Here is a 24,090-nt window from a genome sequence, read left to right as displayed (position 1 = left end):
AAAAAGTTTACTGCTCACACAATTTCTCTTCCCTGCCGCTCAAGAATCGAACACACTTCTTCTTCCGTCTCCACTTGCACGTACGCTTGGCGGCGGCGGTGGTGTGTGGTGCACGATAAGAGAAGTAACTCGAAGCGAAACGCACACCAATGCGCACGGGCTTGCTGCGTATCTGCTTACACCAGCGGTACCAGGGAAGGGGTTGGAAGGAAATAGGGGTTGAACGGCTAAGAACCGGGGGTTGTGCGGTGTAGTACTGACCAACAGTGGGCAAAAGGTCGCACTAAAATGATTTCAAATAGAAATTTTGTTTGAGTTTATAACACTTGTGGTTATTTTAAACGCTCCGAGTTTGAGCATATGATGGAGGATTTGGTAGATTGAAATAATTTTTAATATTTTCGACCAAGTCATTTATCTCGAAATACGTTATTTTCTGATACATCTGTGTTTTAAATTTCAATCATCCTAAGTGTTACTATAACAGCTCCAATTTCTGATGGAATGATTCGTTTGAAACTCCCCTTGAGTCAACATAATTACAATTTTACAACCTCACGTGTTTCTTTAACCATTTTGCCCACCGTAAATCCCACCGTGCCCCTTTCCGAGCGGCACGATTAGGTAAGCGTAATCGCACGACTCGCGTGTGCCTTTGTGTGCGAGAGTGTAGTGAACACGTCACGTCACACCCCTACTGGCCCTACCGACAGGCCTGGCTGTACGTGTGTTGGTGGGCATGTTTGTGTTTTGGTTCGGCTTTAAATGCGGCTGGCAGGGCGCGTTCTGGCTATAGTTCGGTTTCAGAGATTGTTCCGCGCGTATCCTTCACGCTGCTAACGCAAAGCGCAAAGAGCTACGACGCCACACAACATTTGCTACAACTGCAGCTACAGCCCAGCCAACCAAGTGTTGTTGTTACAACTCAGAAACGGGAAACGGTGTATTACAAACCGTTTTGTAAACCGAAACTACTACTACTTAAACTGCCAACTGGTGTAGTGCACTGCCAACAAGGAAGTACAAGGAAACCGAAATAGTATCCTGCAAAGTACAAAAAGCCCTCACAGTCCCCACTCGAGCGGATTCTAGTCGATCGTCGATCACCACCAGCTGCGTGAAAACCAAAAACAAACCAGCCAGCGAACGCCAAGTGCCGGAAAAAGTGTTGTCGTAAAACCCACTTTACCAAAACAAAAAGACTCGCACCAACAGCATGTCGGCATCACCGATCGCACGTCAGGCTTGCGCCTCCATCTCCCAGGCCATCCCGTCCAAGCGGGTACTGATCCATGACGCTTCCGAGCTGCCGGACCTGTACTCCTCCACGCCCGGCGGTACCCTGTACTCGACCACACCCGGAGGTAAGCATTTCCCTTTTTCCAGAACAAACTCTGTGTGTGCGGTGTGTGTGTGTGTATTTTGAAACATGAACGAGATACGCGCGACAAAACGCACGTACGCAATCCGGCGAGAACTCTTGTGCGCAAACTCCAAATTTTATTCAATTCATTCTACGGCGTTTAGTGTGTGTTTGTGTGTATTGGTGAATGGCTAAGAAAGTGGTGTTCTTGTGCGGTGTTTAGGGGTGGAGAAGAAAGTGTAGAGGGCCAGCGCCAGCGATGGGTGTGTGTTATTGTTTTGGGTTAATTGGGCACCGAATTTCACGGACACGCGCGTAAAGTGGTGCCAAGTTCGAAGAAATCGAACAAGCATGGGGAAATGCTACTACGCAGTAATGTTGATGAAGGCGCGCCTCTTTTTTTGGCGAGAAGTATCTCTAGCCACACACAGGTGTTAAAGATTTAGAATGGGAAATTCTAGAATAGATCGTATTTCAACTTGGAAATAGATCCCGGTACTATAGTTTGAAATTGAACCCCTGCGAAGAATATCTCACGCTCTTCAATACGGGCACCACATGGAATGGAGAAGAATGCCATGAAAACGTCTCAGTAGGCGCAGCGTTTCGAAGATGAATACAAACACGTGTTTCTTGTGGAGCTTTTTTGAGCAAACAGTTTACAGCTGGCAACCATAAAACCGTTGCCCTTATTGGAGTTAATCAGAAACATTCGTGGCTATTTCTCGTGATAATTCTCTTCTAGAGTGATTTCATTTTAACTCTACCATATCGCACCAACCCCGAATAATGTCTGTGCAGAGTGGAGAAGGAAATTCGGGGCCGGTTGGTTGTTAGTTCTATTTTCGGTGTTTGTACTACCGCCAAACCCGTACCATCAGAACAGACACACACACACTTCCCGTATTTCATTCGCTTTTTGACACACTTTGCCCTCTCCCCAACGAGCAGACCACCAGTCAGATACAAATTGTGTGTGCTCTGGTGGGGACATTAAATATTCGCGTCAGATTTGAATTTAATTCAAACGTCCCCATGACATGGCGGACAAAGACCCGCTCTAGAGCTGGGGGACTGATTCAGATCCCCCGTCCCTCTTCACGCCTTATTCGGTTCCGTGTCACTGCGCGTTCCGTGTCCAACGAACGCTAATAGACGAACGCGAGACCCCGCGGTACCACACTCATCTGTGTCTCCTCGTGGATATCGTGCGACAACCACACGCGAGAAGCTGGTTGGAAAGAAACACCGAAACCGGTTCCTCCCACCCTGGTGCCTGGCGGGTATCTATGTGTGTGTGTGTGTGCTTGCTTAGGTCTCAAGCGAGTTCCGCGCAATCATTTAATTCCGTGCCCAAGAGAGGGCGGCCAAGAATTTAGCAATGCGCGGCCCCAAACGTCGTCTGCCTGTTTCGTTGCGCCATCTACATCCCCTGGAGAATTTTGTCGGATCGGGAATGGGAAGTTGTTAGTGTTGCTTAAGGCTAACTAACAAGCTGCTCCATTGGAACAGCATCCCCAAGCCGCTGGGGGATGCGTTCCTAGAAGAATTGTCCAATTTATTTCGGGAATGGCTGAAGGACTCTGGAGGCGGCCTATTAAAAAAAACGAGATTGGGATGTTGTTGTTGTTGCCGTTGGGACAGGATTACATTCGCCTACAACCTAAGTAGAACTGGTCCTTTACTGGTTGATGCTAAAAATAGTACGACCCAACCATAGCCCAAAACAGAAGGGAAAGCGTATGTTTGTTTGCTATGGAATGCTGATAACGCCTCAGCGGCAACGTCGTCCTTCAAAATTCTTGGAAACTACTTTCATTCGCTCTTGATCCGGAGAACATGATCCATAAATTGTAGTGCTCTCTCTATAAACTGTCTAGGGTGGTGGATTTTTGGGATGGAAGCTTGTAAAAGTGAACGTTTTGCCTGCCTGGCCGTTTACAGTAACGGAGCGATTCCACAATCGCTATTTGCTGGACAGTTTTGCACACGTCTCTGGTGTGACTATGCAGTTGCTCTGGTTCCTGGTGTATTGGATCGGTGGACTAAGGCACCATCCATCTTATCAATTGGCCGCAAAAAAGCCAATGAACCGATCAGAACACACAAAGAAGCATCGTGTGTGTGTGTGTGTGTGTGTGTGTGTGTGTGTGTGTGTGTGTGTGTGTGTAGGAAGCAACTTCTGCCTCGTGTTTCGATTAATCTCGTCTACACACAAGGAGACGACACGCTCTTGCTTTATTGTACCGAAATCAGCACAATGTGCTCTGCCCTGCCGGTCTCTAATCAGCAACGCACCGCAACGCACCCCAATCCAAGGACCTTTTGGACAATCTTATCTTGCCCCGGGCCACTCGCTATCTCGCCGTCTCCCTACCGTTTCTCACTCTCGTGCTGTTTCTAAGCACTCTAAGCGCTTTGACCTCAATATTTGCGGAATGGAACTTTTGCGGGCGTTGGTAATTAAGTGGGAAGAAGAAGCGCAGTAAGATACCCAGGACACTCGGGCGTTGCATAAGCGGTAGTGATCACCGAACACACACACACACCCGGTCGACCGGGTGTGTTGAGTCGGTACACCATTATGGCGAGTTAAAAATAATCATCCAAACCGTGCCTGTGCTGTAGCTGTGTGCAGATCCGGCAGACGCAATACATATCGGCGTGGTCGTCGACTTTGTTCCTCGATAGCAACCTTTACCCAGTTAACTTTTCTCATTAGATTTGGTTTAAAGCAGCTGATTCAATGACAACTAGGTGTAGTAGTGCAGATCACACTCGATCGATCGTCACTATTCGAGACTTACGTTCTCTGTACAGACCTACGGGCGTATGGTTAAATATAGTTCCTCTACTACTATTGTAACCTTCGAATTACGAAGGTTCTACCGACGAAGGTACAACACATACAGTAGAGATGTGGTTGATTTTGCGCTTTCAGCACACAGAGCTCGAAACCAGGAGGACTCGATTGCGTCAGAGGATCGCGCAAGATATTGTTTACGATATTTTAATAGTTGCGCCCCCAGGTTAAGTGCTTTAATTGCACGTTCTCGTTTCATGTCAAAGGTTTTAAACGATTTTGCCGTGAACCAAACCACCTGCAATCGATCAACAATGATGTGCTAATCTCCTTCCCAAACCTTTCAAACGTGGCCTCAATTTTTTGATCGCCCAAGTTCGCACGGTGCGATGATATATGCAAATGCAAAAAATAAACCAATCTTGTTTTTGGGGGCGATTGGAAAACGTGTGCGGTGTGTGCGACCACTGCCGAGATAGGATATATCACCTACCAATTTCAGACCTCTGTGTGTCGTCGGTATGTACACAGCTGGTCTTGCACAGATACTCCTCGCTATCTTTCACGAACCCCCTCGTGCTTTATTAGCAAAGTACACACATTTCGGCAGCTGCGTGTGGTGGTGGTATGTACACCAAAAGCTTCTGGAGAGTTGTGCCAAAAAGGCAAACAAAAAACACCCTGGAACAGATTTTTTGCGCGGCGGCACACCACCGCTCTTCAGATTGTTTGTCGATGCAAATGTGTCAGTCAGTGGCCTTATCAGAAGCTTCTCGAACATTCATTTTGGCGGCACGGTTACAGCTGCGATCTACCGGCTGCTGTTGTGTACTATTGATGATAATAGGCGTTTTAGGCATTTGTTTCCAAATTTTTACAACAATATTACCAGAGAATGGTTCACTTCAAACTAAAACCACGTGGGAGGTAAAATTTGCGATCTTGCGTAGAAGAGGAGGAGAGTTTCAACGCGATCTTTGTCCTGGGTGTATCTGTAGATACGCAGACGCGAACACGCGTTAACGATTTTCGGGGTTCTCTGAAGGTCAAATTCGTCGGACGGCGGGGAACGGTGAAGCCGCTTTGCCAAATATTCACACCAACACAACCGCCTGTGAGATCGCGAGATCGCAAAGAAAGATAGAAAAAAAACACTGTTCGCGATCATAGTGTGCGCTGCGTACTGCGATCTTTTGTTTGTCTGTTAGCTCGATTACTGATTTTAAACCTCTATTTAATTACTACGTTATTGCTTTTATTAATGAATGTCTCTCTCTCTCTCTCGGTCTCTTCCGCTTTAGGTACTCGCATCGTGTACGAGCGTGCCTTCCTGATGAACCTGAAGAACTCCCCGCTGGCCCGCACGCCGCCAAACAATGTGCCAATGAACCTGCTGCGTACGGGCGTCGTCAGCCCGAACACGAAACCAATGACGACGCTGTCGGTCAAGCAGCAGAAACCTGCCCGGAACTCCCCACCCAAGTACGACGAGCATCAGGAACAGTTCGACATGGATCTGTAAGCGCCTGTTTTGCTGTCTCATGACTTGCTGGTTGCTGGGCCTGGAGAGAGCAGAGAGGAGCAGTGGGCGTCGTTCCTTCGTAGCGGCATTTTTCCAACACCAATTACAACCGGAAGTGACATCTGTTGGCCTGATTTCGCCGGAATTTGCAAGGAGGAGGAGTAACCACAGACAGCACAGCAACACTGAGGAGCAACGACAAGAGCACATCGGATGCGGAGAAGATATTATTATTAATCCCCCCTATTATTTTTGCAATTTTTCGTTGGTCTTGTTAACTTGTTACGCGCGCGCGCACGTGCGATTGTTTTTGGAAGGCCGCAGACAAGCGGCCACGACCGCACACGCGCGTGTGTGTGTGTGTCTTTGAGTAATATTAGCATCTCTGAATATTTGTGAGCCGCCAGACAGGGCAGAACAGGGGTTATCGACCCTTTTACTAACCGACTCGCGCTAACAACGGCACCCAGAGAGAGTAGGCATCTCGATAAATCGTTGGATGTAGACTTTATAAGTTTATCGTTCCTTCGGTAGTAAGATTAGCATTCGCATATACATATGTGTTTTAACGTACGCCCACGGTAGTCACGTAAGCAAAACAAACAAACACACACACACACTCGACACATACATCCTTTCTGTTTTAGTTTAGTGTTCACATCACCAGCAAGGGGGACCAGAGAAGGACAGGGCCATGTTTTGTTTTGTGTACGATCGGGGAACGATCGATCAGAAATCCCAAAAAGATAGACCCCAAAACAGCAGGATCCAGTGACAAGAAGTGTAGGCAGAGCAAGGGTGCGATCAGTTCGTTACTGTCGAAAGTTGAAAATCATTCTCTAGGCTCTAAGCGAAACATATGTGGAGGATGACTAAGAACCTGCCCCTCTCATCTCACACGTTGGAGCGTTTGTGTGAGTGTGTCGCATACGAAAGAGAAAGTGGAAATGTATTGCAATGAATTCTCAGAATTCAGATAGCACCATCGCACACCTCCCCTTCCTGACGGATTCGTCCTCTGAGCACAGCTTTACGGAAATCGTATTCGCTCAAGGATTGTGTCGTGTGACATCAGGATCATTCGCTCCGGGAAATGTGAGCTGATCGTTTTGTTTCTTTTTTTACTTTTGTCTCTTTAGAACGAACCTACTGGTGATTTGTGATAAATGTGAAAGATTTCATTGACTGCAATCAACCGAACCTGCCCTCTCCCGCAGTGGGAGAAGGCAGAACAGGAGGTTTAGGGAAGAAAACGGAATCTTTCATAGCTTTTGTATTGTTTAAGTCAAGCGTATAATTTTATTGAATGTAAGAACTTATGAAGAAAATAATGAAGGATAAAAAAGAACCTGTTTTGAAACGAGAGTGAGATCAGATTTGGATTTCTCTTCAACCTTTGTGGAAAAGAATGGTTTCGCATGTGGCGGTGGTGCATCACAATATTGGTAAAAGTAACGCAAAGCTGCTCAGCTTATAAAGCTAACGCATAGCTGTGTATATTTGAATGTTTTCGAAGATTAACTTTCGCTTTTGAGTTGCTGTGATTTTGCGACCGATCTACGTGTATTCATTTACATTTGCAAAGCAATTTAAATGTGTCGGTCACACGTGTAGGCAATGTTGTGGTATGATTATATGTTTGTTTTTTGGTTATTTTTCGATGTTTCACTCACCAACTCGATATGAAAATGTACAAATGGTCGTTTGCACCAAATAGTAAAACTTTAAGAAAGTCATCCTAAAGACGCAGAAAAACGTACTGTAGCAGTAGAATTGAAGAATTTGTATTTCATTCGTCAAAACTCCTCAAACAAAGGACGGACGAGAATATTTAGCTTTGGGATTTAAGTGATGCTACAGGTAGGAGAGAGGAGCACATTGAGTCAGATAGATTTTACAGAAACGTGTTTGTATCGTTATGCAGTAATTATAGCTGCTGCTACTACTACCACTACTACTTTGCTACCCTTTAAACACTTTGACAAAGATAACATATGACATCTGCTTGAGTAAGAATGGTGTAATTGCAATGAAATAAAGAAACAATTCTCATATGATAGTAAAAACAACATTTATCAAAACTATATGACTTTCAATTTCATTTTTTATTTTACTTCTTATGCTTATCCTTCTGAGGAGCTAGGTAGTAAAAATGCTTCTTCAAATCATCAATTGATAAAGCGAACCCGTTGGATGAGACAACAAGTACTCGGACTGAATTGACATCTGAAATACGTCTTATTGAAGCAGTGTTCAATAATCGCTAAATATCATCCATAACCGCAAACCGCAAACAGTAACGGTTGTATTTCTGCACCACAAACCGAATTTAAATTGTTTGGCATTGTATTTGTATAGCTTTTTCACCGGTAGCGTCAAGTGACATTTCACGAAGAAAGCCGAACTTTGACAGGTCGTGTGCACATCGAGCCGTCAAAGCACTACGGATTTTTCGGTATTTTGGTTATCTGGTGTATGTTTTGCTAATTTCGCTTAAATTATCGTGATTTACTAATTGTGCGGATCTTTCTTTTTTTGTAGGATTTGCTGATCAATCAAAATGCCGGAGGCTCCAGCTCGCAATCCGCTCGACAGCTTCCTGAACGCTGTTCAAGCCACCATCGATGGACCCGTAACTTGGTTCCGGGGTGAGTACGTAGAACAAGGATGAAAATATTGTTTCACCGGCTAATAACGATAAATATCACGACTACCGTTTCAACTGAGTATCCCAAACAGCTAAGTCAGTTCAAATATGCAAAAATACGATACAATGAGGTCGAAAATGCAACAAAATGTGCGGTAGTTTGGCATGCGAAAAGTCCATTACATAATTCCCTCTAACCTCCAGACATCGGACGCCGACGCCGACAGACGTCTTCAAAACAACTTAACACACCTTTGCCTTTCTTTGCAGAGAAAATCGTCGAACCTAACCGGCAAACGTACCCGTGGTATCACCAGAAGTTCCGCCGTGTACCCTCCATCGACCAGTGCTACACCGACGATGCGGTCTGCATTTTCGAGGCGAACCAACAGTTTAAGCGCGACAAGTAAGTGCAGTGTATGATTGAATATTGGTGTGTAAGGAAAGAGATTCTAATGGAGCTGGATAGTTGGAAATAGATCCCACATTAAGGTCGACCTTCCAGAACCATGCAAAACAATAACAGTGACAATACCCAAAGAAATGTTCACATCTTTGCAGTGCAAAATTGGGCGTGTGAATATTCTTTCCTATCGCATTGATGGTCAAATAGTCAGCCGGAACATGGGACACATTCAGATTACATGTATTCCCAAACTTGCAAATTCATTTGACTTTCCGGACAGACTTAACGGAGTTTCAGCTGATAACAGAATAGATAGAATGAATAGATCCCATTAATGATCAAATCCACGAGTAAAAGTGGATTAGAGGTGCTGAATGGTACAATGATGGATTTAAAAAAAATCAGTCTAAAGTACAACAATCGCTTGAGACTGTTTGAATAGCACATTACTGTCATTTTGATCGGCTTCTTGTTGACATTTTATCCAATAATTTGATCACTTAATTAGCCAGTTCTAGATCGATCAATCGCCAACTGAAAAGTTTATAATGCGAGCCAATATCTCAGAGAATCTGTGTTCCCGTTTTTAATTTACATTTTTTGAGAAGCAATCACCATTGACTTTTTCGGATGCACCATCTGCACACGTGGGCGTAGATTAAATATCAAACAACGCGCATTCGCCTGCACGTACCGCGTGACGTACAATGGAGAGCGATTTTAATTTGTATATTTGGTAGAAAATTCCTTACATAACACACATAATGCTAATAAGCAATCACATGTAGTTCTTTCGTCGATCTTTCGTCTAGCTCAATCTAGACCCGCTAAAGTAAACATCACCGAAAATAACGCCAAACCCGCTGTGGTATCGGAGAGACGGCGTTCGCGCCGCCACATGTAGCATTAAACCCCCAGAAAAAAAAACACTTGTACGGCGCCGTGTACGCTGAACTACCCAGCAGCTCGACCGTAACAGCAGGATCAGGGATGGCCGCGCAGGGCGGGAGAGAGGGAACGTAAGCAAGTTGGCATTTCTGATTCTGGCTGTGCATCCAGTCACAATCCATTAGCCATCGATCATAATTTGCCTCGGCCTTCTTTCTGCCTGCCACATTTTCCATTTTAATCGCTGATGAGCTCTGATTCGTCACTGTTGAGATGGGTGGCCATAAAAATAAACGCAGAAATTAATATATTTATGAGCTGTTCAGGAAACGGTAACAGTGTGCGATGGTTCGTGTGTGGTTTGGTCACGTACGAAAACATGTTCACATCGCGATCGCATCATGATCATCACCCCTCCTTGCCCTACTACACAAGCGATGAAACAGGAAACTTTTGGACGTTTTGGACACAACAGCAGCGGGACGATCCGCATCCAGCGTTCGTCTATGCGCTATCGAACGGACGGGGAACGGAATGAATCTCGAGACAGTAACAGATACAAGACGAAGCACACACGGCGCGGCACAATCAAAGACACACACACAGCCACTATAGACATTTGTTGACAATGTTGTTGAGAATGGTAAAGATTTTGATCAGTATCAGATAGAACAGGTTGCCGGTGCCCAGCCGGAACATGCCCCGTTGCACCGGTATGCACTTTTTCACCCGCACCTCGGCCGTGTTTTTGCTGTACTTGGTGTATTGTTTCGGGTTGGGCGCGTTTCCCATCGTATCTGGCGGGCTGTGTGGTTTGCTTGGGAGGGATAAAAGGAGGGTGCGGTAAGGTAGTTGGATAAGCCAACGCCACTAAAGCAAACACGTCGTCGTATGATGTTGCAGGCACGTGCCGTGAAAAGGTTTCGGTTCGGTTCGATCCCGGGACGAAACGAATCGTGTGCGATTGGATGGAATAGAGAAGCAAGACTGACCGATCCGTATTCGGTGCGCGCTGTTCACTGATCGTGTGTGTATGTGGGTACGAAGTTTTCAATCGATTATGGCCAATACGAGATATATAAATACGAGATCGCCTCAAACGATATGGTCTGGGGAAAGCGTGCATTGTAGGAAAGTGTGCCATGTGGCAATGGTCAGAATGGAGGTTTAGAGAAAAAAATTAACGTCAATTTTGAACAATTATTCGACTGTCGACTGTTGTGAACGATCGACAATGTTTTAATGTAATTTCATAGCAATGTTCTTCATATTATGGAACCATTTTTAAATTGGAAGTTGAGTCAATGTGCGCGCACCGAGCATCGTAATAAACGCTCCACGAAACAAGATTCTTACTTTCACAAACGATAAAACGATTTCCACCGTTGCGGACATTATACCTTTCTCCCTTTGTTGATCGCCGATCTTCGGGCGGTTTACTACTTCAATACTACCGAACCCGTATTTATAGGGTGATTATGGCTTTCCTTCTTCAGTAGAAGCTAATTGGCGATAACGCGCATCCTCACAAAGGGTTCGTTTTGGTATCGTTCGTTAGTGGTCTTCCCTTTTCCCGGGCTATAAAAAGCAATACCATCGCGCGCGTCGTTTGGGGGTGGGGGCGGCCTTGCTGATGATCGTGCAATTTCACCGATTTCAGTTTGCGCAAACGATCCTCCAATTGCCTTTGAAATCTCAAGTGCTGTGGCTCCTCGTGTTGTGGTGGCCAGGTTGAAAGGTACTAAATCTCTACTGCCGGTTCAATGAGCGCAACCGGAAATCCATTTCACCGATCGAAGGTGTTTAAAGCTCGTTTTAAGAAGGCGTTGATCGCGCGCAAAAACCTTCGTCCCTCGAATAACATTGGAAAGGTGCGGCCCACACTCCATAAACACTCCTTCGTACACAATGTCAAGATCATCTGTTTTATGTTTGCAAGCGACAGGGCAGGGGTGCACGATGCTTGCGGGAGGGAAGTCAAATGTAAACTTACGAGCTGGTACGACAGACACCTGCGCACCTCACAACCAAAACCACGCCAGACATTGCTGCCCACCGTAGTAGCATCGGTTTATTTGTGTATGTTTACTCTCTGATCGCTCGACTGTGTGTGAATGTTGCCAAAATTGTCCGCCAGACTCCCTCAGCGTTGCTCGGCGCATTGCAACAGCTCGCGACACCAATGAAGTGATCGGTTGCCGTTGACAGATTATAGATATTCTAATAAATTGGTTCTTTGATGCCCTCGCGTCTGCCGTGATTGGTGTTGCTTGTTGTGTGCTGAGCGAGAGCGCATCGTGAAAGGTTAACGATCAACCCTTCGATGTTCGCGATGAAAGTTCGATCGTGAATATGTTTTTAAATAATGGAAAAAACCCGTGGTTTAGCAAAACACGTACCTAAATCATGCAGATTCTTATTTCGTTTGAGCATTTATCGTTAATGGACTTTAAAAAAAGCATTTGTCAGCTAAAGGTTATTTTGTTTGACTTGAGGCCAATTTTCCGTAAATGTATATCGTGAGGCAACTCAAAAAAATCAATATTAATTATCATGATAAACTCTGTAGTTTTACAATGATGAGAAGACCTGCTTCCCATTTTTTTTTATTAAAAAATTGCTACACAAGGCTAACAAATATGTTATGGCCGCCGCCTTACACGCGTGGTTCAAATTAGTTGTGCACGATATATTGCTACCACAGTTTGCTGTTCAACTAAAAACAAAAAAAAAACACACACACGTCTCCATAACGCGCTGGGCGGGAGAAGCAAAATGTCCAACCTGTTCCAGATGAGCAAAGTGCAAAGGCCGGTCGAGCAAGCCTGGAACACATAAACAAATGCATTTTCCAACCACAATCGTCGAACACGATGATCGCTTCGACAACGGGTGGTGGTGGGTGTGTGAGGTGCGGTGTGCGAATTTGTTTGCTGGCCACAATGTAAATAAAAGATATTTATATCTCCGCGAACCGTGTGTGTTTCGGCGGGACAACCTTATTAAGCGCGTTGTTGTTGGGGTTAGTAATGGAGTGTTTCCTGTTTTATTGTTACTATTGTTTTTGGGGTTGTTTCTGTGCTATTTAGAGAAAAATAAAAGCGAAAGGAGCCGCCTGGTGGCTTGTACAATGGGGCAAGGAGGAGTGTGTTGTTAGTAGACGCAATGGAGAAAGCCTGGTGGTTTGTAAAAAGTGGCACACAAACGCAGCTAATTAGCTTGAATATGCCTTAAATACACTCTTTTCTAATGGAATGGCTGAAGGCGGCTTGTTTACCTACGTCTAATGTATCAATTCAATTCAAATTGATGTATCTTCTCATGCCAATCTCGCGTCCATTGATTGATTGAGTACGTGATGTGGATGATGTTGTGTTGTGTTGTTCCGAAAAATACACACCCATTAAGCCTAGCATCAACATTGATTGAAATTGATCCACTAAATGGTCAAAATAAACGATGTTGGGTTTATCATTGTTGGTCTTCCTTGAAATTTGTTTTCATTTATTCTTTATCTTGTTCATTAAGGGAGACTATCTGTCTGGTACGGTGAGCAGACAGTTTCACGCAACCCTAGTAACAATCGATCGATTTTCTCTCATCAACCCACTTGAACCACGCGCGGGGGATGATGCGGCACCCATTTAGGGAAATCGTTTCAATTCTCCCAAACAGACCAGCAAACGACCGTTTAAGATGTGCAATAAATAAAGCACTTACAAGTGCATTTCGTTTCTCCATTTTGTAATTGAAATCCGTCCACATTTGCGGGTTAGATAAAGGTGAATATATTTTCACTCTATTTGTTTCTCGCGACCCCCTTTTCTCGCTCTTGCCAGGATGGTCGACAATGAAATTCTAGCCATTTTGCGCCAACGCTTCGAGGACTGCGTGCTGTACGAGCAGCCGGACCATGAGCGCAAGTGTCGTTCGCTGCTGGACACGTACGAAAAGGCGGCCGAGAACTGGTTCATCAAGTGTAAGTAGTGCTTTTTTTTTACCTCTCACAATGCTCATTTATTCGTTTTCTTTCCTTCGCCCACAGATGGTGATCTCGGTGGTTATGCGAACGCCAAGACGGCGTACATGAAGCAGAAGCATCGCATGATCTGGGAAAGACGCCACGGACCGGTCGGAACCGGTATGAAAACGGTCGACGGAGAGGGCGATGTTGCCAGTGAACACTAGAAAGAAGTATGCTAACGAAGACCGGCGGGGGGATAGCGTAACGACCACCTCCGTTTCACCTGTTTGCTGAGGCCGATTCGAGATCGTCGCGTAGTAGTGGAAGAAGTTCGTCGCGCTTACAATTTGTTTGAATTTGAGTGTATATATAAAAGCAATCCGTAAATACACAAAAAAAGCTAAACACGAAGCCTAAAAAACTTCCCTTGCCATACGGTTACTGATCGGAAAACAATGAGAAACTGGCTTCAACGTGGAAAGTTGCCTTGCGTACAAGTATTGCACGCAACGTTTCGTATTGCAAGCGCATTGTATACTAGATTGCATTCAGCGAAGGAGCGATTGGGTTGATTGGAAAATTGGTAGGAAAATGCAATGCAAATGTAGAACTAACTAATTTAAAATGATACAGTAGCCCTCGAATTACCCTACCATTAAAATAATACAATAACTAATAATTAAGTTACAAAAATCTAAAAATCTGAGCTTTACACAAACATCCTTGTATTCGGGAGTGTATTTACCGTCTTCCTTCCCGGTACGCGGAAACGACACGGGTTCGCATGCGCGCACGACTCGCGTTACGCACGCACCGCAGACGGGAAGAAAATTCTTGCTCCCCAGTGACTCACATCTCCCAGGTGGATCGTTGGGGAAGGATGGTGGAACACTGTGGCCCTCGGATCGTCAAATTAGATTACCATCATCCAACACTTGTTTGGCAACTTTCCACCTGAACGCACAGAGCAAAGAGACATGATATTCCCGTTCGATGTTCTCGACTGATCGACATGTTGTTTGTTTGTTATGTTGCAGAGGAAAAAGCCTCATCCCAAACATCAACAGAAAACAACCCCAAACAAGCAGTATTACCGCGTAGTCGTGAAGGACGCTCGTAACCCATGTGCTTGTGTGCTTTCGGCCACTTTCTAGAACGGATTCTACCTTTTCTCGGTTACTCTAGAATCTTTCGTTCGCGTTTACAAAGGAAAGAGCCCCTCAGCAGCAAGGAGCGGGTAAACTGCAAATAATGACAAATCGAACGATGCACCCTTCGATGCCGGGCCGGTCGCGGGTGGTTGGTTGTGGAGGCTCGGCATCGTTTTTGGATCAGGTTAAAAATACACACCGAACGGCCACTTAGACACAGTGCCACGGTGCCGATTGGGCGGAGGGTGAAGGGAAAGCAGTGAAAATAGCACCGCGAAACAACAAACACAAAATGCCCGAACGCCGTCCCGAACATGGACAGTTCGGGCGGAAAAGCATGTTGTGTCTCGGCTCCCTGCCCGGCTGGTTTGCACGATGGGAAGAATCGCTGGACCAAAGGGTCAATAAAATGGATATTGGAGGAAATTAAAAATGATAAAATCATGATTTTTTCCCCAATTTCTAATTGAGTTTGATCGATCGACAACGTTCTCTTTAGTGTTTTAAACCTAATCCTTTACTTTAGAACTCGCTCATTGCATGCCGCACTTTACTTAAACTTCTTTCTCAATTTGTTCAGAAGATCTCCCTCGGTCCTAAGATCAAGAGACAACGATCCCCCAAATGTTTACCACTATCATCACCCACCGTGTGTGCCGGTCCGACCGATCGTTCGGGTGCCGCAGTGGCCGTTACCGACGAGCGAGCACCCGAAATCTATAAATGCAACCACGCCGGGCCCGAAGTGCGCCATTAATTCGTTCGTTAGCAAGCGGGAAACTACCGTCGGTGAAAAACCACGCGGTCTTAGCAAGTGTTTGTGCGTGTGTGTTGTGTTTGTGTTACAAAAAAGGAACAGAAACAGAATAAATGGGTGACAGTACTTACAAGGTGCTGGAATGTCCGGAGCTCGGCCGGTACGGGGTGGCCGCGCGCGACCTGAAAGCGGGCGAGCTGCTGTTCGAGGAGACGCCGTTCGCCGTCGGGCCTAAGCTGGACAGTCCGCCGCTCTGTCTGGAATGTTGCTGCCCGGTGGACGGTGGTGATGGTGGTCCCCGCTGTGCGCGGTGTGGTTGGCCCCTGTGCGAGGATTGTAGTGCCGGCGGCGGTGAGCTCGTGTACCATCGGGGCGAGTGTGAGGTGTTTGCCGCGAACGGTGTTCGATTCCGGCCGGTGGAAGACTCGACCGCCGGCTGTGTACAGCTCGATTGCATAACGCCGCTCAGGGTGCTGCTGGCGAAGGAGGCGGACGAGGCACGGTGGAAGCGCGAGATCGAACCGATGGAGTATCACGACGCGGAACGGCGCGAAGGCGCCAACTGGAAGGTGGACGAGAACAATATTGTGGCGTTTCTGCGCGGTCCGTGCGGGCTGGGCAAGCGGTTTTCGGCCGAGTTGGTGCAGCGAGCGATCGGACTGTTGGACGTGAATGCGTTCGAGGGCCGCACCGGGAGCGGGTACAGCTGCCGCGGTCTGTATCCGCAGCTGGCGATCATGGCGCACAACTGTGTGCCGAATGTGGTGCATTCGATTCATCCGAGCAATGGGTTCAGGTGAGTGCGCATCGATCAGCATCAACAATGTAGTAGCAGCCGTCTGTATTCAGGTCGTCCCGTACACACATTGTTTCAACACGAAGAAGCATTCGATCCCTGACCTGCGGGGAGCAGCATCTTCCCACCTTCGAGCGAGCGCACAGTAACGGCCGGCTTTGTGGTGCACCCGGTGCGGTTTAGGGTTACAATAAAAATAGATTTTACACCGTTTTCGGGAGCGAGAGAGAAACACGCTCGGAGTCACACGATCACACGCGGCGTCTTGATCATCGTAAGGTGCAACGGAGCTTGCGGAATGTTTGTTTGGAATTCCACCCGATATTCGTTCTTCGGAGCCAGTTGAGTGAGAATCTGTTCCTCTTTTCTCCGTTTCGTTGCAGGATGGTGGCACGTGTTGCAGTGGACGTGAAGGAAGGTGACAAGCTCTACACGACCTACACGTACACACTGACCGGTACGGTCGCGCGGCAATCGATCTTAAAGGCGAGCAAGTTCTTCACATGCCGCTGTACCCGGTGTCTCGATCCGACCGAGCTGGGCACGCACTTTAGCACACTGCTTTGCAGCAAATGCAGCGGGGGATTGATCACTTCCACCGATCCACTAGGTAAGGAGCAGGCACGCCCCAGGTCCTCTGGTCTGTATCATTAACCGTTCTTCGCTTGTAACGTTTTTCTGCTCTCTAGATGAAAATGCCGAATGGAAGTGTGGCCAGTGCGGGTTCAAAACGTCCGGCGCCGCCGTCCAGAAGGCCGTCATGACGATACACAACGAAATCGACGAGCTTGCCTGCTTCGAGTACGAGGCGGGCCGGCTCGAGGCGTACGAAACCGTGTACAAAAAGTACCGCAGCGTGCTGCACCCGCTGCACTTCATCAACACCTCCATCCGGCACAGCTTGATCGAGCTGTACGGCCGCATTCCCGGGTACGAGATGGCCGAGCTGCCGGACGTACTGCTCGAGCGGAAGGTGGAGCTGTGCCGCAGCATCCTGCGGGTGCTGGACGTGTTCGAGCCGGGCAAATCGCGCGCCCGGGCAATGATACTGTACGAGCTGCACGCACCGCTGATTATGCTCGCCCAGTCGGCGTTCGCGCGGGGCGAGGACCAGCGGGACGGCAAGTCGCTCAAGCAGCAGCTCAACGAGGCGGCCCAAATACTGGAAGAGTGCGGCGCGATCCTCGATTGGGAGGATCCGGCCACACCGGAAGGCATACTGGCGAACGTGGCGCAACAGTCGCTCGCCCAGCTGCGGCAAAGCATCGAAACGCTCGATTAGGCTGATGAGTTTTTTTTTTGCCCGGCGTTATGTTAGTTCAAATACTATTTGTGATGTACTTTGCACGTGTTTTATGTGTCTATAGGTGTTTTAGCTTTAATCGTGTGTCCTCGTATGCGACCGGCTAGACCGAGGACAGTTTTGCTCTATTGTTTCCGTTCCAGTCACTTCCGTCTTTAAACTGTTTTAATTGATGTACAACAATAAACTGTATCGATGCTTAGGACGCCTTCTTTGCCTCGCGTTTCTTTCAAGTTGTTTCATAGAAGTAAGGTAGGCTTTTTACCTAAAAAAAGACACTTCTTTATGGCTTTAAACGGTTTGCTGAGTCACTATCTAACGGGCAGACGTACAAAAATCACCAATCAATCAACTAAACCTATCGAGCACGTGCGTTGACAATAGTCAACGGCTGAAAAACTGTCCTCGCGCGTCCAACGGTTGATTCAAGTTTTAAAATAAACTTACTTCGCTGAACTGGAAAACTCACTGGGGCAGGAGAGGAGGCCGTGTGTATGTTCCTTTCCGGTCCATCAATGGCTAGTATGTTAAGTATGCGCGGAAAGCGAACGGACATTAGGCATAGGAATACTGGGCATGCTGGGAACCACACGGAATCGGAACCGCGCATCCGCACGAGAGCTGGGATTCTTTTTGGGATCCGGCTTGACTAGACCAATCCTTTAAGTTTGGCGTGATTGCTTTCTAGCTGAAGAAGTACACCGAATCAAGCACTTTGCGTAGGTCGAAGTCGCCCTTATCGGGACACTGCTGCAGGATGCGGTTCAGCTTGCGCTTGGTGAGATCAATAACCGAACCATCGTTGCTGATTTCACTAAGAAACAAACATGGAGCATTAATATCGAACACTCAACGATCTTTAAAGCCCTGTCGAGCACTTACTTCTCATCGTAGCTGTACTTCTGTACCAGAAACTTAGACAAATCCTCCAGAATCGGTTCGGAGTGCAGCGCTACAAACTGCTCGCGACAAATCTGTGCACAATCGGAATACGAAATTGATTACTTCTGAATACATACATCGCCCAGCAAGATCCCCATTCTCCTTACCCGGTTCATCGTGGGAACAGTGCAGGCATGCGTCCAGTAGCAATCGTGCACGGATATGAACGTTAGCCCGGCCCGCTCGCAGTACAGCGACGTCAGCATCATGTGGCTGGAATCGAGCGAATGCACAAAATTGGGCGGAAACGCGTTCTTCTGCTTCATGATGTTGGGCTTCTCGTACGAATCCATCGCAAAGTGTTCCGGCAGCTGGGCGGACTTGCTGGAGGCCACCGGTCGATCCGCCCGATTGTACGGCTGCACGACGGGCAGCCCGAGGGGCGTCACCCACTCCACGTTCTGCGCACAGACGGCCGATATCAACCGGGCACAGTCGGTGAACCAGTCCTGTATTTCCTTGGCCGAGGTGAACATCTCGCTCAGTGCATCGAACGTTTTCACCGTCAGATAGCTCGAGGCGGGCCAGATCCACTCCTTCGGGAACTCGTCGATGTACTCGAGCTGGCGGGCGATCTGCTTCCGCGCGCCGTACCGTGTCACGCCGTACACCGTCGTCATCACAGTTTGTTTGATCACCTTGCGCCGGATGAAACCGTCCAGGACGGCCGCCACCTTCACGTTGTTCTGCGCATCGCGGGCACGGTTTTCCTCCACCAGTGCCGCCACTGCGCTGTACACATCCTGGGGCACCTCGGCCGGCGCTAGGTTGACACTGATCGCACCGGGCGTGTCGCGACCCAGCGCGGCATAGTGCTGCAATCCGTTGCAGGAACCATCCTGATGGATCGGGAAGCCACTTTCAAACTCTACAGGAAGTACGAGAAAATGGGAAATTACTTGTTTGCCCGGGGCTGCATCACTCCTTCCTTCAACACATACTTTCCGGATCGGCACATCGATGCACCTTCGCTATTTCCATGCAGCAGGAGAGCGTTTGCCACGGTTCGTCCGAGTTGCTCCACCACATTCGCCCCGTCAGCGGTCGATCGGCCGAGTCCAGTATGTCGTCCATTATCTCATCCGCGTACCGTAGCCTCTCCTCCACCGAGTCACGCTTCTTCAGCCCCGTCAGATTAATGCAGTGAAGCTTCAGCCATCGGAAACCATCCGGCCCGAGCGGTTTCTTCTGATGAAACACCAACAGACAGCGGGCGAGATCGTGCCCGAGATGGTTTAGATGGGGCGGAATCGGATACACCCGACCCCGGAAGTCAATGTTCTGCGGCAACCAGAACACCTTATCCCGATAGTGACTCGCCAGCGAGAGACGGTACAGCGCATCGCACCACAAGCTATACATGTCGCCCTGCTTTCGCCGATGGTAGAGACGCTTTCGTAGCAGATGGTACTTTTCGTACCCACTCATCTCGCTCCGCGGGACCGTCTCGGTGACCGGTGGCAACGAGGACGGTGGTTCCGGTACGTCCAGCTTTGCGTTGCCTCCGTTATTAAACACCTCCACGATCACGTCCAGTATCTGCCCGTTGACGACCCACGGTATGCTGGCCAGCTGGTTCAGCGCATCGAGCGTTGGATACATATCCTGCGGATCTGCGTCATCGATACGCTCCGTCTGCTGGTGCGCCTGATGGGGCAATCGAATGAGATCCGACTCGGCCAGGATGTAGCCACCGTTCCGGGGGGTGCTCCAAGGCTGCGGCGGACACAGCATCGGGACAAGATTTACGTCGAACTTCAGTGTATCCGGCTGCGATTTCCTGTACAGCTTCATCAGCACCGGGTGCGGTTTAATCTGTTCCTTCGCCATCTTTGCCTCGTACCGGAAGAGCGTATAAAACGCCGGCACAAGCTTCACCTTTCGATTCGCTTTGTTCGTCGCGTTCACGTTGATCTTTAAATCACACTTAAGAATGTTGTACAGGAACTTTCCGACGCCCATCACGGCCGCCTTGGGCCACGCCACGCTCTGTATGTCCATGCTAGGGCCGGAGCTGCGTGTTTCGTGCACCAACCGCTGCCACAGCTGCCTCGGATTGTCGCTCGATCGTCCCTCGGCCAGGGCGGCCGTGTACCGGTCGTAAATTTCACACGTCTTTCCCAGCACTCCGTTCATTCGCTTCTGCTCGACGTGGTAGCGAGACTCCACTTTGCGGCCCAGCTCCCGGTGCAGGTGTGACATTACAAAGCTGAATGTGTCCGAGCCTTCCAGTAGCATCTGTACCTCGTCGAGTAGGATCTCCGTGTACTGTGCTACCGAGAGGGCTTTCAGGTAGGGAAATAGATTGATCGTACGGGACGATTTGGTTTCCGTGATCGCTTTCAGGGTGTTAAAGTCCCGATGGAAAGCCATTGCGATCTGCTTTGACCAAACCTTTTTCAATTCCTCCAGTTCTTTGCGCTGTCGGTGGAAGAAAGGGTGGAAAATGTATACAATTTCGTAGAAAACTCTCTGGCTTCCTTATACTTACATACTGCATAACTTGCTCCGTTGGTGGAGGAAACTTTTCGATGCTTTTTACCGTCAAGTATCCGCTCAATTCCAGATCCACCTGCTGCTGAGCCATCTGTTGCAGCTCCTCCCTCCGGAAGCCGGCTTTCGATGTCATAATTTCCGATCCAGCGCAAACCTCGTCCACCGGGGGTTGTCTTCCAATTGGCAACACGTTTGCGTTTAGAGCATTCAGCAGGTGATTGTTATAGGTCAGAATCGGTGCCCGATACTCGGGGCAATAGTCCGGTTCCAGTCGACGACAGAGCGTCAACACCACGTCACGCTGATCGTACGCAAATTTGCTCTGATCGAGTATTGCGTTCATGGAGTATCCGGCTCTGTGCGCCTCATCAACGAACAGTTTCGCCTGCCGCAGTACCTCCTCCGTCGGTTCCAATCGTCCCAGACATTCCAGTATACCTGCGTACGTTTGTGCATTCGCTACGATCGTGTCCTCGCCCATCACGCGCACAATTTCCTTCACACGCGTAAAGTTTCCTTTGCCGGCATACGCATGAATCAGCTGGTTGTACGTGCCAACGTCAAACTCCCGGCGTTTGCGCTTGTGGCGATAGTTGAGCGTGGTTGCGTACGCCCGATTTACCATGCCGGTCGTGATGCAGATGTCCAGGTAAGCGTTCAGTGTCATCTGGAAGCTGCGCTGCCGGGCGAGACTCTCTATCTCGGAGGTTTTGTAGTACTTTGAGCAAAACTTTTTCCCCTTTTCCAAACCATCGAGGTTCTGCTGCTGTTGTTTATCTCCACGCTTTGTCTTCCTCGAGCTGCCGGCTGCATTCACAGTGCCGGCCAAATCTGCCGGATCCTCAAAGGCTAGCTCAGCTTCCTCCGCGAGTCCCGCTTCTGATTCCAGCAGTCCGGCTTCTTCCTCGAGTATCGGGTCTAGTTCGTCATGCGGCGCTAGCGCTCCACTCACACGAAGAGTCCGTTTTTGGTGTATTTCCTTCAGCACCTGCACGCTTTCGATAATCTCCGAAAGCACGTCTGGGGATATGTCCGTCTCCTTCATCTCGCCGCCAATGTAAATGACGGGCGTTTCCTCAAAGTTCCAATGGGACATATCTGCGGGAAGGCTAGGAGTGGCGCTTGCCTTACTCGTTTGAGGTAGTTCGTCGCTGTTTGTAGAGTAAGCGGACAGCGGTGTGCTGCTGGAGCAAGCTTCAATCGCTATCTGGCCGTGTATAAAGTTGGCTAGCTTTTTCGACTTGAGCTTCTGGACCGTTGCTTTCGTTTCTTTGGTTTCACCATCTTTTACTAAAAAGAGGAAGGATGTTTTGTTTAGAAAACAGAATCTAGTTGATGTACACGATGCTTACCTGCAAGAAGTTCGGTAAATTTGTTGTCATTGGAGCGCCTACGCTTCGCCTTCTTGCCACCGAGCGTCGATACAATCTCTGCTGACGGTGTGGTCGAGTGAACGCGTTTTGTGTTCACGGCTGTGCTGTCTGAAAGCGAGATAAGACCAAAAAAATGCCGGTTTGAGGTCACTTTGTTTACCATCACGAATTCCAACGGTTGAAAGACGCCGAGTGTGGGTTGGGTGGGGGGAAATGGGGAGTGTGCATCTGTCAAATTGCACGCGTTCGCGCGGCGTAAAATAAAAACGCAATATCGCGCAAGCACATGTTTTCCTAACGATGATGTAATAATCCTTTGCACCTTGGGAAGGTAGATTCTTCTGGAAACCAAGACCCCACCGACACATTTCTTCACTTTCTCTTCCCTTGCGGGAACAGTACGTACCTCGTGCTATGAGTAGACTGTGCACTCGCTCCCGATTACATAAATGGGACACTTTTCGGAACGGGCAGTACACTACGCTGCTGGTGGCGTCCACCCGCACGATTCCACTTTTGTGAGCGAGCAGCCGGTTCTTGCTTTGTGCTAGACTGCGCAAATTAAGCATTCGGAACATTTTTACCAGCCAAAGTCACGGAAATTCGCCGCCGACCGCAACCATCGGGGCGAGCACGAGACCAACGAAAAGAACGTAAACAAACGGGCTGTCAACGCGGTGTTGTGAAGTCGCGGCCAGTGTGGCCAGATTTTTTGGCGGTCTACAAATTTGGCAGTAGAAGCAAACAATTTTTTTATATATAAGCAAACAAATTTTATTTTATTTTTTTAGAAGCAAACAAATTTTTTGTGAATCGGTAGGCATATTGGTAGGAATACAGATAAATTGGTATTTCTGGCCACGCTGGCTGGCGCGACGGAGAAACTATACTATCTCATCGATAAGTTGTACCGTTTCGTACCAATTGGAATGGAAAAAACCATTTGATTTCAAAAATATGCAGTTAAAATAACAATTAAACATGCATATCAGACCCATGAAGGAAAAAGAAAAAAAATCAATTGAAAATACTACGTTGATTGGTAAGTTTACTGCATTATAATGAGTAGAAAAAAGTACAGTGCCACGACCACGTGGTATGGCCGTTAAATCTACAGCACAACTAATGAACACTGAGTCGATCTAGTAATTCTTCAAGGGCGCACCAACTAAACTAAACTAAGCCAGTACATTTACCTTATGTTCGTAAGCCAATGAACGTTTTTAAAAATGTTTCATCTAATTGCCTCTAATTGCAAAAGCATAAAACCACCGAAAAGGGTCATCACATCTACACAAGGCTACATAAACATCATCATCCCCTACACCCCAGCACACTCCCTGATACGATCAATTCTCCAGAATCGATTACAGCAAATGTGGTGTTGGCTACTTCTTCATCAACACACAGAAGAAAGGATCACACCCGCTAACATCTTCCACTTCGAGGCGTCTCAATCCCGATCTTTCTTCACCTCGTCTCTCACTAATTCCAGCAAGAGGTGCACATGTGTTTTCCTTCGGACACAGATGCACATCCCATGATGTGCAGTGTAGGGATATAAAAGCCGTAAAATCCATCGTCGAGGGAGGGTTTTCAAGTAAACAAAGCTCGTTGCGTTCGTCTATGCGGGTCGGGTCGGACCACAAACGGCGGTGTAAAATCTGCCCCCGACGATG

The 24,090-nt window shown here is 47.8% G+C and overlaps 4 protein-coding genes across 4 annotated transcripts; 3 read left to right on the top strand and 1 right to left on the bottom strand.

Annotated features, from left to right (window-relative positions):
- The first annotated feature begins 781 nt into the window (after positions 1-781).
- On the top strand, positions 782-7,053 carry LOC121597741 (eukaryotic translation initiation factor 4E-binding protein). The gene is made up of 2 exons (XM_041923758.1): positions 782-1,364; positions 5,468-7,053. The coding sequence occupies exons 1-2, from the start codon at positions 1,217-1,219 to the stop codon at positions 5,686-5,688; spliced, it is 369 nt and encodes a 122-aa protein (XP_041779692.1). The 5' UTR covers positions 782-1,216; the 3' UTR covers positions 5,689-7,053.
- A 994-nt stretch (positions 7,054-8,047) lies between these two features.
- Positions 8,048-13,998, top strand: LOC121597740 (NADH dehydrogenase [ubiquinone] 1 beta subcomplex subunit 10). Its single transcript, XM_041923757.1, has 5 exons — positions 8,048-8,161; positions 8,230-8,336; positions 8,606-8,741; positions 13,469-13,608; positions 13,675-13,998. Exons 2-5 carry the CDS (start codon positions 8,249-8,251, stop codon positions 13,815-13,817), a joined length of 507 nt encoding a protein of 168 aa, XP_041779691.1. The 5' UTR covers positions 8,048-8,161; positions 8,230-8,248; the 3' UTR covers positions 13,818-13,998.
- Positions 13,999-15,211: 1,213 nt separating this feature from the next.
- LOC121597739 (SET domain-containing protein SmydA-8) lies at positions 15,212-17,794 on the top strand. The gene is made up of 3 exons (XM_041923756.1): positions 15,212-16,297; positions 16,681-16,907; positions 16,987-17,794. The coding sequence occupies exons 1-3, from the start codon at positions 15,615-15,617 to the stop codon at positions 17,577-17,579; spliced, it is 1,503 nt and encodes a 500-aa protein (XP_041779690.1). The 5' UTR covers positions 15,212-15,614; the 3' UTR covers positions 17,580-17,794.
- Positions 17,795-17,891: 97 nt separating this feature from the next.
- LOC121597738 (DNA-directed RNA polymerase, mitochondrial) lies at positions 17,892-23,086 on the bottom strand. The gene is made up of 7 exons (XM_041923755.1): positions 22,818-23,086; positions 22,391-22,519; positions 21,034-22,328; positions 19,484-20,963; positions 18,650-19,410; positions 18,483-18,574; positions 17,892-18,414 (listed from the first exon to the last, which is right to left on the bottom strand). The coding sequence occupies exons 1-7, from the start codon at positions 22,987-22,989 to the stop codon at positions 18,285-18,287; spliced, it is 4,059 nt and encodes a 1,352-aa protein (XP_041779689.1). The 5' UTR covers positions 22,990-23,086; the 3' UTR covers positions 17,892-18,284.
- Between the last annotated feature and the right edge of the window lie 1,004 nt (positions 23,087-24,090).

This window comes from Anopheles merus, chromosome 3R, assembly GCF_017562075.2.
Source record: "Anopheles merus strain MAF chromosome 3R, AmerM5.1, whole genome shotgun sequence".
Classification (NCBI taxonomy): domain Eukaryota; kingdom Metazoa; phylum Arthropoda; class Insecta; order Diptera; family Culicidae; genus Anopheles; species Anopheles merus.
The sequence above is the reverse complement of the archived record's forward strand: the minus strand, read 5'-3'. Positions and strand labels throughout refer to the sequence as shown.

What these genes read in the sequence shown, in the direction of transcription:
- LOC121597741 (XM_041923758.1), top strand. Translation starts at nt 1,217, where the DNA reads ATGTCGGCATCACCGATCGCACGTCAGGCTTGCGCCTCCATCTCCCAG. An exon ending in GTACTCGACCACACCCGGAG is followed by an intron (nt 1,365 to 5,467) that starts GTAAGCATTTCC and finishes CTTCCGCTTTAG; the next exon opens with GTACTCGCATCGTGTACGAG.
- LOC121597740 (XM_041923757.1), top strand. Translation starts at nt 8,249, where the DNA reads ATGCCGGAGGCTCCAGCTCGCAATCCGCTCGACAGCTTCCTGAACGCT. An exon ending in ACCCGTAACTTGGTTCCGGG is followed by an intron (nt 8,337 to 8,605) that starts GTGAGTACGTAG and finishes CTTTCTTTGCAG; the next exon opens with AGAAAATCGTCGAACCTAAC. An exon ending in CGAGAACTGGTTCATCAAGT is followed by an intron (nt 13,609 to 13,674) that starts GTAAGTAGTGCT and finishes CTTCGCCCACAG; the next exon opens with ATGGTGATCTCGGTGGTTAT.
- LOC121597739 (XM_041923756.1), top strand. Translation starts at nt 15,615, where the DNA reads ATGGGTGACAGTACTTACAAGGTGCTGGAATGTCCGGAGCTCGGCCGG. An exon ending in CATCCGAGCAATGGGTTCAG is followed by an intron (nt 16,298 to 16,680) that starts GTGAGTGCGCAT and finishes GTTTCGTTGCAG; the next exon opens with GATGGTGGCACGTGTTGCAG. An exon ending in CACTTCCACCGATCCACTAG is followed by an intron (nt 16,908 to 16,986) that starts GTAAGGAGCAGG and finishes TCTGCTCTCTAG; the next exon opens with ATGAAAATGCCGAATGGAAG.
- LOC121597738 (XM_041923755.1), bottom strand. Translation starts at nt 22,989, where the DNA reads ATGTTCCGAATGCTTAATTTGCGCAGTCTAGCACAAAGCAAGAACCGG. An exon ending in ATTTACCGAACTTCTTGCAG is followed by an intron (nt 22,329 to 22,390) that starts GTAAGCATCGTG and finishes TCCTCTTTTTAG; the next exon opens with TAAAAGATGGTGAAACCAAA. An exon ending in CTGTTCCCACGATGAACCGG is followed by an intron (nt 18,575 to 18,649) that starts GTAAGGAGAATG and finishes GATTGTGCACAG; the next exon opens with ATTTGTCGCGAGCAGTTTGT.